The sequence below is a fragment of the Sarcophilus harrisii genome, chromosome 4 (genome assembly GCF_902635505.1).
Source record: "Sarcophilus harrisii chromosome 4, mSarHar1.11, whole genome shotgun sequence".
Classification (NCBI taxonomy): domain Eukaryota; kingdom Metazoa; phylum Chordata; class Mammalia; order Dasyuromorphia; family Dasyuridae; genus Sarcophilus; species Sarcophilus harrisii.
This window is the reverse complement of record NC_045429.1, coordinates 348319195-348335431: the sequence shown is the minus strand read 5'-3', so window position 1 is coordinate 348335431 and position 16237 is coordinate 348319195. Positions and strand designations below refer to the sequence as shown.

Genomic DNA, 16237 nt, shown 5'->3' with positions numbered 1-16237 from the left:
AATGTCTAAGATCAAATTTGAACTCAGGTCCTCCTGACTTCAGGGCTGGTATTCTGTCCACTGTACCACCTAGCCGTCCCCCTCATCATAGTATTCTATAGTTAGAGTTGGAAAGTTGTCTTCCCAGTATCTTCAGCTGCAAGTACCATACCAGTCTCCTCCAACCTGTCTTATATATATATAGTTGCAATGTCTACATACTGGGTGTCCCAAAAATCACAGTGCAGTGTTAAGCTTTAATTAACATGAATTTAGGATTGGCTTTAATAAGCTGGTGTGCAATTAAAAAAAAAAGAGGGGCAGCTGAGTGGTATGCAGTGGGTAGAGTGCCAAGTCTGGAGCTAGGAAGAATCTATTTTCTGAGTTCAAATTTGGCCTCAGACACAAAATGTGTGACCCTGGACAAGTCACTTTACCTGTTTGCCTCAGTTTCCTTACCTGTAAAATGAGCTGGAGATGGAAATGGGAAATTAATGTAGTATCTTTATCACACAATATAGTATAGAGGTTTAATAAGTATACCTTTATAGTTAGCTTTAATAAGTTAATATTAATAATAATCTAATAATAGGCTGAACTTTAATAAATATTGACCCCCCAAACAGACATACAATCTTTTCTTCTTTGAATCAATGGTTAGTAACATGATCTCTTCTTCTGCCTCAATGGCAGTAATATTGAGCCAGAGACAATATGACCTGGGAACCAAGAGGTATGGGTCTTAGTCATCCCCGCAATTATGCACAATTCTACTTCCAAGTTTAGGGGTAGTGCTAAATAAAGATTAAATTATTTGAGGGAAGAGAATAAGCATTTACATAACACCTATATGTGCCAGGCACTAGGCTAAGTCTCTTTACAAATGTTGTCTCATTAGATCCTTACAACCACTCCGGGGGTAGGTGAAATTATTATTCCCATTTTACAGTTGAGGAAACTGAGGCTGATAGAGGTCAAGTAACTTGCACAGGATCACCCAGATAAGAATTATCTGAGGCCAGATTTGGACTTGGGTCTTCCTGACTCGAGGTCCAGAGTTCTATCCATGAGCTGCCTCATCAGAAATGTCTGCAGAAACAGAACTATAAGACCCAATGTCAGGGCGCTGTGTTCTGGTCCTGGCTCGTTTATTACCAATTAGTAGCAGGATCTTAAGCAAATTACTTCCCCTTCATCTCACCTTCCTAACTGGACTGGATCAGGGGTTCTTAAGCTTTTCTGTCATGGCCCACTCTGACAGGCTAGTGAAGCCTCAGGATGCCTTTTCAAAAGAATGTTTTAAAATTCATAAAATAACATACATAGGATCAGAAAAGAAATCAATTATATAGAAATACAGAAATATTTTTGGAGTTCACAGAAATATATTAAAAATTAAAAATTAAATTTTTTTTTAAAGCCCATAGACTCCAGGTTAAGAATCCCTGCCAGATGGTCTCTATGATCCTTTCTAGAGGGAGTCTCTAAAGGCCCCCAATAATCTATTGGCCTTTGGAAGCCCCGTACAAATCTGTGACTATTTTGTGCTGTTTTCTCTATACAGAGAGAAACACTCCTGAATTTGTTGTTTGTCACAACTCATTGGCCAGTTGAAATATTTCCACCTTGGAGGGGCCTCAGTGCCAGGGCTTTCACCATTTATTTTCCAGCATGGTACTGAGTTGTGAATCGGTGTATTCCTTTATGGCTCTTTTAGGCCTCTCTAGGCAAGATCAAATGATCCAACAGCTCACACTTTTGGAAGTGGAACCTAGCTGGTTGGGTTTGGATGATGAGAGGGTGGAGGATAGCAGCAGGGTGGGTGGGTCGATGTGGGTAGAAAGAAAGAAAGGGGAAGAAGGGAAAAAGAGGAGAAAAGAGGACACTGACGCTTTAAATAGACATGTACACACTGGTTCTTTCCTTGATATTTATTTCATGGTTGAGCAGCTCAATCCTCTTTTAAATTAATCACCTCTGCTATTAAATCAGATCTTTCAGCGTTAGATTTCTCATACCATTATTTCAACAATATTGATAAACGGATTATATGCAAACAGCCGAATCACTGCTGCCTGTGGGGCTTTCCTGATGAAAAATGACGGTGCTGTATCCAGCTTCGGCACTGGGGATCTTAAATATTTTAGCATTAATCTGACAGTGAAAGCATTAGCCCATGTGTCACCTTCAAGACTCCTGTGGAGGAGGAGGAGGAGGAGGAGGAGGAGGAGGAGGAGGAGGAGGAGGAGGAAGGGGGCTGGGGATGGAACATCAAGTTCCTTTCAGCCTCTTGGTCACTAGGATAAACACATCCCCAACTTCCCAACATGCCCCAAAGCCTTTCTTCAAGAACAGGCAGACAGGAAGGAAGTGGGGGCAAGAGACTGAGAGAGAAAAATATGGTTTACAGTTACCTTCCCCATATCACTTCCAGCCTTCCCTACTACCCACTCTCCAGTGGCCACCAGTATGTCTCCCAACAACAAAGATGAAAAAGAACATGGTATGTGCCAGAGAGGGGCTCCCATTCCAAGCTCCCCTCATGGAACATCCTCTAGGTCAGGCAGATGAAATCATAAATTTATAATACAACATTACTTCAATTTTCCTCTTCATTTACCACTGTGATGCCCAGCTCTGCTTTAACGAGTCACAGCCCAAACCACACAGGGGAAATTGGCTGGCTGAATATCAATAGCACATTAACACCAGGCCCATGCGGATGCTTCATCAAGCCAAATTATGGCCAGGATGACCTATCTACCACTTCCATTAGTTGCCATTCTCCTCCTGCATTGGCCAATGCACGATTTATTTGCTTCAGTACTCGGAGTGACTGATCAATTCTGTGGTAATTATCTCTTGTCACTGAACTAAAAACCCAAGATTTTTGCCTCCATCTCCACCTGTCTAAGCGGACCTACCTTGCCACATTGACAGAAAAACAGAACACAAACAAAAAAACAGAACCCCTCATATCAACAATTAAAATTAACTCGCCCTTCTTTTTTGGACAACTGAGCTAATCTTTCTCTCCATCTTCCAAGGGGGCAGGTTCCAAAAAATCCAATTCTAAATCTTTTCCCTAGTCTTGAAAATTCATGTGCTGTCATAATATAGAGGAACATTATTTATCCTCTCATATCTCTGTTACTCAACTACCCAGAAGGACAGAAAATTGCCCCAACGGGGTTCATTTAGAAATTGAGGCAAGCTATTTAACTACAAAACTTTTGGGTATGCAGTGTCCATTTCAAAGCATTTGAAGAGCAACCTGTGGCCTTGGAATGTGGCTATTAGGTGTTCACATAAGCACCTAAACCATTTTCCCAATATGAGACCTAGAAGTTGGTGTCTAAAATTATGTCAGAGTTCCCAGAATTATCTCCCTGAAATACATTAGCTCAGGGAAGAGGAAGATCCCCATTTGAAGTTCCTATACCTACTAGGAAACATCTCACTGCCTCGGGAACAATATGGGAGTGCAGCATTCCTTCCTTCCTTCCTTCCTCTTTCTCTTCCTCACTCCCTCCCCTCCCTCTTTCCCTCCCTCCTTCTCTCCCTTCCTTCCTCTCTCCCTCCCTTTCTTCTTCTTTCCTTCCCTCCCTTCCTTCTTCCTTCCTCCCTCCCTCCTTCCTTCCCTTTCTCTCTTGAAAGTGAAGACTTTGCATAAAATAATAAAAACTGAAGTGAGCAGAACCAAGAGAACATTGTATACAATAATAGGAATATTATTTGAAGAATAACTGGCAATGACTAAGTTATTCTGAATACTATGAAGGCTCAAATCAATTATAAAGTATCTAATGAAGGAAAATGCTATCTTCAGAGAAAGAATGGAAAAATATAAGGATGCATAGTGTGGTTTTACATATTTATAGATGTTTATCAAATGGTGGTCTTCTTTAGGGTAAGATGGGGAAGGAGAGGAGGCAATTTGGACCTTAAAATGTAACACAGACAAACACTGCCAAAATCATCTCAAATTCATTATATATTTGATTTTGAATTAATTTCTGATCATTGCATTCAGAGACTATTTTCTATTGTCAAAACTTTCAAGTTCCTCAGGATCAGAAACTGTTCATTTAAAATTTGTTTTTATTTTTCTGGAGGTAACCATAGTTAAATGGCTTGCCCAGGTTTATACAGCCAGTAAGTGTCTGAGGTGAGATTTGAACTTAGGTCTTCCTGACTCCAGGATAAACTAATCCACTGCACAAACTAGCTGTTCCCATCTTTAATAAGGAAACAATAAAAGGTCTTGGATGTGGCAGAACTTAAACATCTGTATGCACTTCCAGGTAGATGTGAACACTTAAACAGATGACTAACAAAGGACTATGGTGAGGTCAATTTCTTTGTAGAAAAATCTATGTCTTAGACATGGAAATGGATTTAAAAGCTATCCTTTCCTCAGTTTTTCTTTTAAAGGAGCTACCTTGAGCAATATAATCCCAAGATTTCTCCAAATTCTCCTGCTACTGTTGGTCTTTCTGGAAGAGGACTATGACATCAGGGAGGTGATTCCATAACAGGCAAATGAATTGGATTGAAGTAAGAGAGCGCTATGCAAAGTCACCAGCCTCACTTTCTTCTCTGGAACCATTTGGGTCTAGTAGCAAGATACAGATCGAGACAACTGAACATGACCCCAATGTAGTGAGAGGCCTTGACTCTTTTAAGTCAAGGTCTTTTTTGTTTGTTTGTTTATATTATAGTATTTTATTTTACCCAATTACATGTAAAAATAGTTTTCAATATTCATTTTTGTAAGATTTTGAGTTCCAAATATTTCTCCCCTCCTTCCCTGATTTTCCCTCTTCCCAAGATAGCTATCTGGTATAGGTTATAAATATACAATCATTCTAAATATAATTAACAACAGGTCTCAGTTTGACTGGGGCGATGCCCAATCAGTGATTAAGACTAGGTAAGAAATGAGGCAAATAATGGCTTCTTTTATTTGGTCAAAAAAAAAATCCATTCTGGAAGGGGAACACCCTCTGGGTTTCTGACCAAAACAGAAACAATTGCTAGTTACATTGGTTCTGAGACAATCAAGACTGAAACAATGACCAGTAAGGTTTGGGCTGGGACCTATAACTGGTCACTGGGAGCCAAAACTCTCCCACAAGACTTGTGAAAGCTTCCTTTCCTAGGAAACAATTTCTTTCTTTCTGCTATAAAGAACTAGTTTTCTCTGCACTGGCTGGCCAATTTGTAATAAAACCATCACTGCTTAAAAAAATTTTTTTAAACAAAGCTAATAAAATAAAAATAAGATGTTTAATTTACTTTTCTCTAACACTCTCACAATTACTTAATAGAAGTTATTTTTTCAAAGATTAATTTCATTGTTTTTCCAAGCCTTGATGTAAAAAATTTTTTTTTGTCAAATTGCAAATGATGATGCTACTGCCTTACATTTGGGCCAACAGCCTTGCTTGGACTGTCACAGAATTGTATTGTGACATCCGAGGTATGCTATGAGTGATGGGAATTAGAGACAGCCAACATTCCCAGGGGAACAGGCCCAGTCTGATGAATCTTTCCTATTTCTGCTTCATTTGGAAGAAGCTGCAATGCCATTACTTCAAAGGGGGAAGGAAAATCTTCCCCCCGCTTCAGAAAGAAAAAGGATTAGAATAAATGATAGATTTTACTTAGGAGCAAATATCCTTCTCATCTTCCAAAAGGTCCAATGGCTGGAGACAGGATAAATGAAGGGAGAGAGAATGACAAATTTTTTTCTCTACAGTGGCTTAATCCTCAGATACTTCCTAGCTATGTGTACATTTCTAAGTGACTTGATTTCTCTCTTTCTCAGTTTCCTCATATGTAAAATGGAGATAATAACGAGACTATATACATAAAGTACTGGACTATATAAATGCTTTCATTGAGGAAGACTTCTTCTTCAATACATACTTCTGGAGGGAAACAAGATTTTCCTGAGGACCCGAATAAAGGTTTTCCCTGTATTGATTTTTGGTGGGGATGGGCAGTGAGAGAACCCTTGGAAGGTGAACACTGGAACTGTCTTATTGCACCAGTTCAAGCCAGGGCCTGGGTCCAGGTGGAGGGCTGGGAGATATGCCAGATCTTCACCTTAGCTAGAGCTTAAATAGCCAATAGGTTCAAACTTTAAAAAGCAAAGGGGGAGGCAAAGGACTGGCCATAATTCAAGAGGTAATAGACTTTCAACTGCTACTATATGTACATATACATATATATATATATATATATATATATATATATATATATATATTACCAATGGTTAATTCTTTAATGTGACTCTAGTAAGTACTAACTCCAGACTTGAAAGAATGAGAAAATAGCTGGAGCAGATAATTAAGCATCTGGCCTTCATCATCATTCCATCCGTCACTCAGGGCAAGCCAATGGAATGATAGACAGAGAGCCAGTGGGGAGTGGGGGAAAGAGGGAGGCAAGAGTAGAACAAATGCACAAGTGGGAATTATTCTAGAGTAGTTAACAATGTTTCCTGCAAATCCAGTGAAACCCTGGCTCAGGAGGCAGGTGTATTGCTCTCAGGAGCAGCTCTTTCCAAGTGTTCTGTATACCTGTTCTGGTCAGTATCATTTGTAATGTTCTGTTTTTCTCCCAGAAATATACCCAGTCTTTGTCCAGTCTTGCCTGCTATTAGGTTTCTATTTCTGGGCTTCAAGACATACTCCCACATATCCAGAGGATATTTTTCTTTTCTAATTTGTGACCTATTTCTTCTTTTGACTTTCTGGATGCTGCAACTATCTCCTACTCTTAATCAGTCAATCAACAAGCATCTACTAAGCATTATTAATTATATTATATGCCAGGCACTAGGGGATGGAGACATCAAAATGAAAACCAAATAATTCTTGTCTTCTGAGAGTATATATTCATTCTGTCATGGGAAAACACACATAAATAAATACAAAATACATAGGAAGTAATTTTTGAAAAACAAAGTAATTTTTAAAAATTGACTACATTAGGAAGTAGCATTTGAGATGATCCTTGAAGGAAGATGGTGATCTGGGTGCTGGAGGTGGGGAAAGAGGGAATTCCAGGCACAGAACAGTTTGTTCAAAGACAAGGAACAGGATTATGTGTGAAGAAGAGGAAACCAATACAGCTGGACCACAGAATGCGAAAAATGTCATGGGAAGTAATGTGTAAAGAAACAGGAAAGGTAAGTTGAATCTAGGTTGTTAAGATGCTCCAAAGACTATATTTGATCCATGAGGTAAAGGGTAGCAGAAGGAGCTTACTGAGCAGGGGAGTGACGTGGTTGGACCTTTGCTGTAGTAAGATCACTTTGTCAGCTATGTAGAGGAAGAAGCAGAGAAGGGCATGACTGGACAGGGAAAACAGAAAGCTATTCCACGAGTCCAGATGAGAGGTGATGAGAAACTGAGACTATGGTGGCAGCTTATATGGGTGGAAAGAAATACTGTCCAGACAGAATCTGTAACTGTATATGGGGACGGAGAAGAGGGAGAGAGAGAGGGGGGAAGAAGGAGAGGGAGAAGGAGGAGAGGGAGGAAAAGGAAAGGGAGAAGGAGAAAGAGAGGGAAAGGGAGAAAGAGGAGAGGGAGAGGGAGAACAAGTATGATGCCAAAGCTGGGAAGCCATGTAAAAATTGGTGGCACCTTGGACAGAAATTGTAACTAGGAAAAGGAATGTGTTTCTTAAGGAAAGACAGTAAGGCATATTTTTGATATGCATTTACATTATTGAGGCAGGGGCTATCTTTTACTTCATTTTATATCCCCAATGCTTAGCACATAGTAGGTGCTTATTTAGGTGGAGTAATAATTAGGTGGAGCAATGAAATGGGTCTAGTGTTAGGAAGACCCGAGTCCAAATTCAGCCTCAGATACTTAACTAGCTGTGTTACCTGGGCTTTACCTTTGTCTCAGTTTCTTCATCTGTGAACTGGGGTTTAGAATAGCATGTATCTCACATGGTTGCTATGAGGATCAAATGCCATCATACTTGTAAAATGCTTAGTAAAATGCCTGGCACATAAAAAGTGCTACATAGATGCTTATTCTTTCTGCATCTAATTCAAAATGTTATCTAATAGGCAGTTGGTGATATGGGACTAGAACTCAGGAGAAATACTATACTCATATATAAAGATCTTGAGTCATTTGCATAAAGATGATAATTAAACCCACAGGAGCTGATAAGATTTCTTAAAAGAGGGAAAGAAGAGGGGAGGAAAAGGGGGGGGAGGGAGGGATAGAGCAAAGAGAGGGACAGAAAAAAGAAAGAAAGAGAGGGAGAGAGGGGGAGAGTGAAAAAAAGGGGCCAGGGGAGAGCTTTGGGGTATGATCGCAAGTTAGGGACAGAATGCAGAAGATGAATTAGCAAATGTGAATGATAAGGAACAAGTGGACAGACAAAACCCAGAGAGGGGAGAGTAAGCATGAGGTTTAGAGGGTTGGGCCAATAGAAGAACAGAATTATAGAATTTAAAGGTTATGAAGGAACTCATCCTGGTTTCCACAGACTAGATACAGAACATGGGTTTGTTCCTCAGTACTGGGAAACACGTTGACCTAAGGTCTCTTGCTTTATTTTGCTTCTCTATTTTAAGCACTCCCTTATTTATTACACAGAAAGTGAAAAGCTGGGACCCAGACCGGTACCTATCAAAGGTATCAAAAGTTGAGCAGGTGAACAATCTTGGGTCCTGGACATGAAAATCTTCCCTTCATTCTATATCCTAGGGCCCTTAACCACCATTTTTAGCTGCCAATCTATATGTTATAAAGGGGAACATAGAAAAACTATTCACTCTTCTTTAGAGTCTCTTCTGCTTTCTTTTCCCCCGGACAAGTAATTGGTTGTAAGGGGGTAATAATACTAATAACAATTCACATTACTACCACACTTTAAATTTTATAAAGCACTTTTCTAATAACAAGCATGAGAAAAAATATGATGTAATGTAAAGCAAGTTAGAATTTGAATAAAAGATCCTGATTCTTATCCCAGCTGTTCCACTAGTTATCGGTGTGACCTTGGACATGGTATTTATGCCTAAAATGTGGGACTGGATTCTTTTTGTATAGCAAAATAACTGTTTGAACATGTATACATATATTGTATTTAACTTATACTTCAACATATTTATCATGTATTGGTCAACTTGCTATATGGAGGAAGGGGTAGGGGGAAGAAGGGGAAAAATTGGAACAAAAGGTCTTGCAATTGTCATTGCTGAAAAATTACCCATGCATATATCTTGAAAATAAAAAGCTATAAAAAATAAAATAAAATAAAATATGGGGCTGCACTAAAGGATCTCTAGGGTCCATCATTCCAGCTCTAACATATGATTATTCCAAGGAGGCAAGTGAAGATTTTTATCCCATTTTATACAATGAGGAAGCCAAAGCTGAGAGAGGGAGCTTAAGTAATTGTGCCTAAGATCATAGCCTTCTTTCCATCATAAACTATATAGCCTCTCCCAAGGAGACTGCTCTAGAAACTAGCTAGTTAAAGTCAGAAAAATTTTAAAAGTTAAAAGGCAGCACTAGTTTAAACAGCAATCCATTTACAATACATAAAGAGCTTATCAGACACTGTTGGGAAAGGAACTCTTAGCCAAACCAAATGAAAACCCATTAAAGCTAGACAGATCTTGTGCCTGAATGGAATTTTACCATTAAGTACCATTTATCCTATTTTAATTAGTATTTTCTGGACACACAATAACCAGAGCTAAAATACTGTTCTCTTGCCTTGAAATTTCTAATTATTGTTGCGACCTACACAATTATGCATCTTCACTGCTTTCTCCATCTTGGCTGCCATTTAAACAGCAAGATTTTCAATTATCTATGTGGACCTGTCAGAGATACCTTTAAGAGAAGGGGCATTATGTGTGTCTCAATTTCTCTAAAAGCCAGGAGAGATCGCTTTTAGTCAGAACAAACACATTTTGTCTTTTATCATCCTATTTTTTTTTTTTTTTTTTTGGTGTGAATAAAGAGTAAAAACAGGCTATTTAAAACATCCATTTAAATGCAAATTCTGATATCCCAAGAAAAATGTTAATCATTTAAATAGACAGTATTCTTCCCACTGTCTCCTCCTCTCCCCCTCCACTTTTCCATTCCTGCTTTTAGCAAGTGGAGTTGTAACCCAGAAAAGTTAAGCCCGAGACATGGCAGACAACCTCCAGCATGGGTGATAAAGGCAGTTTGGGTAACTGTGCCCCATTCCTAATGGGGCTCAGCATCATCCCCAGGACTTACCTAGCATTCCCATGCCTAGCATGAAAGCATCCATTGTGTAAGGGAGGCCCCTGGCCCGTCCTCTTGTCCCGGGTGGGAACATCACTTCCTTAGGCTGTGCTTTCTTACATTCTACCTATTGAGGGGAAAAAAACATACAAATGAGATGCTAATTAATTCCAGGGAAATGTCAAATGCAGACCCGATCTGGGTAAGAGAAAGGTTATTTTTAGCTAAGTTAAATGGCCTGCAGAATAAATATTTAAGAAAACATACCCCTTGTGTAAATCTTGCTTTGGAAGACCCTACAAAGATGAAATCAGGGGGCAGAGGAAGCGGGCAACACATACAGACTCAGGAATAATGTTTTGGCGGATGATTCTCTAGCAAGTTAAACTGCCTAAAAGAATTCCTGGTAGGAAGAGCACATTGAAGACAGCTGTTTTAAGTTTTAATGAAGAAATCCTGTCCTTGAAACCTACTTCCAAGCATTTTTTATAAAGTTATAGCATCGGTTGTTTTCTTTTCACTGTATTTTCCTCATTTACCTCCAAACCCTCTCTCCCTTGGCAACTTTTAGTTCTTATATGCTGGGCTACCTACCCCAAAGTGACTCTCTCCCAGTACTTTTTCAGTACGTTTTTCCTCCTTTGGAAGTTCTTGAAAATCCAATCAGTCCATTTAGTCAGAAATTATTTATATGAAAACCTTACATAACTAAAACACAGGGAAAAAACACTCCCACCCCCCTCAAAAAAAAAGCCTTATGAGCAACCCAAAGGGATGTTACTAAGGTCAGCACTTGGCTCACAAAAGAGAACCAACTCAGAACCTACATAACTCTTACTTGACACATAATTCTAACAAAATTCATTTTTCTGGTTTCCTAGTCCATAGCAGCTATGTAGCAGCCAATCAGAAGCATGGGGCTGCAAAAGTCAAGTACAGGGGAAGAAGAATTAGAAAAGATTATTAATCCTTAATGAAAGGAAAAATAAGGACTATTGAGAACAGACAGTTCTTGCTTTATGCAAGTGGATGTGTTCCACAGATCTTCACATAAAGCAATTTTTACATAATGTGTATTTGTCCATGGGTGTGGGAAAGGGAGGGAGGGAGGGAACAGATAGGCAGGAAGGGGGTTGCTGACCCAGCAGAGGGAGGTAGTAGGCATGGGGTTTAAGGGTATGTGGGGTTCAGGGGCTAAGAAACAAGAGCAAGAGAAATAAGTTGGGGCAGGGTCCGGGGATCTGGCTGGAACTGAGAGGAAGAAGATGCAATAGAGCAGACATGTAGAGTACGGACACAGACCCAGAGGAGAGAATGGGCAACCTTCAGGGATCAGGGATAGATACGGAATTATCCAAGCATGGAGACAGAAGACAGACTTGAGGGGCCTGGTGGTGGGTGGACAGGTCAAAGGCTCCTCTCATGACCAGAGGTCTCAAAGCAAGTCATGATCTTATAATAGCTGCAGAGGTCTCTGCCCATCTATGCTTCTGCTTTCATTTGGAGGTTTATTCGCTTTTTGTTTTGTTTTTTAGAGCTTTTTAAAAAAAAAAGTTGGGTTTTGGGAATTTTTGGTGGGGGTTGAGGGGCACAGAGTATTGAACTGAAGGGCAGGAGTGGAGAAAGAGTCTCAGCATTGTATAATAAAGTGAATATTAGTGTTTTTTGGGAACTCAGAATTTTTTTCTGTAAAGTCAAATTTGTGTAATACAAATTTACATAAAGCAAAAACTATTTGTAATATTCTGAGTCCATTTAACTTGGAGGCACATCTTAATAGTCCTGCAAAGCAGGGCAGGACAATTTATGGTCACGATGATGACCCTGAATCATAAATAAAAGGTTAAATTATATTTAATAGACACTAAGACAGAAATGTATGTAATGTGTGTTCACAGGTTCACAGATTTAGTGCTGGGAGGAACTCTACAGATGATCTTCCAGTCCAATCTCATTTTACAGATAAGAAAGCAAAAAAGCTCACAGATAAGTGTCTGGCTTCTTCAGCAGCACTTTAGACCCATAGGACTTTCTCAGTATGCCACAGAAATTTTTTGCCTTGTAAATTCATTCTGTGACTCCCATTTCCCACTATTTCCAGATTACTTCCTCCCCTTTTAAAGATTCTCTTCATTTATGGTATTCCTGGAGCCGCTAGATGGTGCCGGGCCTGGAATCAGAAAGATCTGACTTCAAATATAGCTTCAGACACTAGCTGTGTGACCCTGGGCAAGTCACTTAAGCCTGTTTGCCAATTCCCAATACATAAAATGACGACTGGACAACAACACAATAGTTTTCCTCCATTAGAATATAAGCTCTTGCTCTTTTTTGTAGTCCTAGCACTTTTTATAGAGCTGACACAATGTAATAATAATAAAAATAATAAAAAATAATTGTTCAAGCATACCATTGGGATTAGAAATAAGATTTGAATCCAAGTTTTCCTAACTCCAAGTCTAGAATTCAATTATGACACCATATTCAGAGGCTATTTATTTGCTCATAGCTGAAACTCTATAATACACCTAACACTTAAAAAAAAAATCTCACCAAGACCTAGGACATTCATTTTACTTTCTCATTTTGTTGTGTAATTAATTATTTTTACTGCTCTCTTCCCAACATCCTCACTTTGCTCCTATACAAATCTCTATTTTATAACAAAGAAATAAAGTTTGTCTTTATTCAGTCATTTTTCAGTCGTGTCCAACTCTTCATGACCCCATTTATTTGGGGTTTTCTAAGCAGAGATACCAAAGTGATTTGCTATTTCCTTCTTCATCTCATTTTACAGTTGGGGAAACTGAGGCTCACACAGCTAGGAAGTATCCAAGACTGGGTTTGAACTCAGTTCTTCATGACTCCTGGACTGGTGCTCTATCCACTGCTCTACCTAATCTTCAGTATTTCTAACTATGAAATATAACTGTCTCATTCTGTCCTTGTAAGATGACCATCTATTTCTTTGCCTAGAGGCAGGAAGCTTGTTTCATTATTGGTACCCTGAAGCCATAATTGGTCATTGATCAGAGATCTATAATTGTCATGTTAAAACACTTAGAAAGATTTCCATTTCAAATGGTTAGAGTTGAAAAGCTTTGGCATGTGGTTGGGGTCAGATTGGGAAGGGTAGATTTTGGTTCCCCAATGATACCTATTAAATGAGGCATTATGTTGGATATTTCTAACTGCTGTCTCTCTAAAGGCTACCAGCCCAGGAAAGACAAGAGCTATACATTTTAGTATAGTGAAGATAATTTCCCTCATTATTCCTCTCTCATTATAGTTTGCTTTTGGATGTACATTTTCTAAAGAATATGAAACACACCTCTTCTCCTGGGTCCTGGGGTAGAGGCCCCACTGTTTATTTTCAATAGGGAATATCATTTATATGAACCCTGCCACTCTTAACAAGCTAGGGAAGGTGGGCGTGCTCTATACATGCAAACAGATAATTACCCAACTCAGACCCCAAAATGGAGAATAATATAGCAAACCAGCTCCTTTCCTAATAGCCCTATCAGTGACAGTCTATTGCATTGTCTTATGAAAACCCTACGCTTGTTCCTAAGCAACCTGATCAACGAAAATTTCAGGTTTATACAATTTTCATTTAGGTAACATGAAGGTTAACCGACTGTAATGGGAATATTTTAAACAAAACCACCTACTCTTCCTGCTCCTCAGTTAAATGCACTGAACTCCAGGGGAAGCTCCTTTACTTCTTTCCATCTTTCTCAGAGGCACTCAATTGTGTGAATTCTGCCAAAAACTCACTCTTGTCTCCTGAACACGGCCAGCAGCTCTGTTTTTCACACAGTGCCAAAAACGGCTTGGATACATGAGCCACATGTTACCCTGTCCCTTCTCAGAGGTTTTAAAGCAAAGATTTCCAAAAGTATTCATGAATTGTATCATAAAAACTGGAAAGAAAATATGTGCTCGATGATTAAAGAATGGTTGAATAAATTATGATATGTGAATATAGTAGATTATTATTATCCTGTAAAACAGGGCTTCTTAAACTTTTTTCCACTGACAACCCCTTTTTGCCCAAGAAATTTTTACATGACCTTAGGTATGCAGATATATATATATATATATATACACACAAATCAAACATTTTACTAATGATAAATCATAATTTTATGATCCCCACATTCAATTATGCAACCCCATATGAAATCACAAGCTATAGTTTAAGAAACTTTGCAGGAAAGAATGATGAATGAGAACTCAGAGCTAGAAAGATGTGTATAAGGTGAGAGAATGAAGGAAGAAAGAACCAATAGCTTTAACAATGTAAATAAGGATAGAGATAAAAAGGTGATACAGTGGATAGAGTGCTAGGCCTAGAATTAGGAAGTTTCATCTTTTTGAGTTCAAATGGTTTCAGACACTTATTAACTGTATGATTCTGGACAAGTGACTGAATCCTGTTTGCATCAATTTCCTAATCTATAAAATGGGTTAGGAAGAAACAACAAACCATTCCAGTATCTTTGCCAAAAACAAAATAAAACAAAACAACTAAAACCCAAAAGGGGTCACAGAGTTGGCCCCAACTGAAATATGACTGAACAACCACAACACAAAACAACAATATCCAAGTCAAATACAACCATAAATTGGGTGTTATACTGTCAATATCAAGGCTTGGATCATTCCTTTTTCTTACCAGTGAGCAAATTATGAATGTGGAAGTGACATGTACCAACAGTTGCAATTATGTTATTGAGGAGTTTTGGTGAGCATTACAGGGAATGATGCTTGCAGGGAAGCAGGGGGAGGTATTGTTTGGGTGTTGGTTGAAAAGTGTCAAAATGAAATATAGAAAAAAATAAAGTCAAAACCACAGAAAATCCTTCCTCAGAAAAGAAACACAAAGTCAAAGAAACATGGACTAAAAGGGACAAAAGACAGAATGAAAGTGATGAAACACAGAAGAAAAAAAGGAAGGAAAGGAGGAAGAAGGAAGGAAGGAAGGAAGGAAGGAAGGAAGGGAGGAAGGAAAGAAAGAGGTGAATGAGAGGGTAGGCAGGTAGGAAGTAAGGAAAGAAGGAAAAAAGGGAAGAGGTGAGTGAGAGGGTAGGCAGGTAGAATTTTTTTTTTTTTTTTTTTTTTTTATAACCAGGAAGCCTTTCCTATTCATAGCTTTTCATTCTAACCAATCCATATCCTTTTTACCAAGGGTCCTCAAACTACAGCCACTGGGCCAGATGCAGCAGCTGAGGACGATTATCCCCCTCACCCAGGGCTATGAAGTTTCTTTATTTAAAGGCCCACAAAACAAAGTTTTTGTTTTTACAATGATCTGGCCCTCCAACAGTCTGAGGGACAGTGAACTGGCCCCCTATTTAAAAAGTTTGAGGACCCCTGCAGTTTTTACCAATAGAATGTTATAGTGCAGAATGGTGCAGAATGCTACATAAGCAAAAGTTGTTATTGAATAATGTTTTCGATCATATCTGATTTTTTGTGACCCATTTTTTTTGGAGGGGGGGGAGAAGCAGAGATATTGGAGTGGTTTGCCTTCTCCAGTTCATTTTTCAGATGAGAAAACCGAGGCAAACATAGACAAGTGACTTGCCCAGGGCCACACAGCTAATAAGTGTCTGAGGCTGGATTTGAACTTGGGAAAATGAAGCTACCTGACTCCAGGCCCAGCATGCTATCCATTATGTCATCTAGCTGCCTCCACATTAGGAGGACCTAGGTTCAAATTCTGGATTTAATATTCTTTCTACTTGTATGACATTATGCAAGTCACTTAATCTCCCTTAGCCTCAGTCCATAAAATGGGGGTGCTTGAATAACACGACCCAAGGTCCTTTCCATCTTTAAATGTATGATTCTGAATTCCTCACAAGTGTGATGGAAAGAACACATAAGACTTGGATTCAGGGGTTCATGACAGCGATTCAGATAAGCCACTCCAGGTCCGCAGGAGGGAACTGGGCAAACAAATTTTAGAGCTTCAGATTCTTCAT

The 16237-nt window shown here is 39.1% G+C and overlaps 1 protein-coding gene across 10 annotated transcripts in view; it reads right to left on the bottom strand.

The window, feature by feature from the left end:
* Window positions 1-16237, bottom strand: part of MSI2 (musashi RNA binding protein 2) — a 521162-nt gene that overhangs the window by 70034 nt on the left and 434891 nt on the right. For all 10 annotated transcript variants that reach the window (XM_031966452.1, XM_031966449.1, XM_031966447.1 and 7 more), the window contains exon 9: window positions 10257-10371. In XM_031966452.1, coding sequence (XP_031822312.1) covers window positions 10257-10371 — 115 coding nt within the window. The remainder of the gene's footprint in view (window positions 1-10256; window positions 10372-16237) is intronic.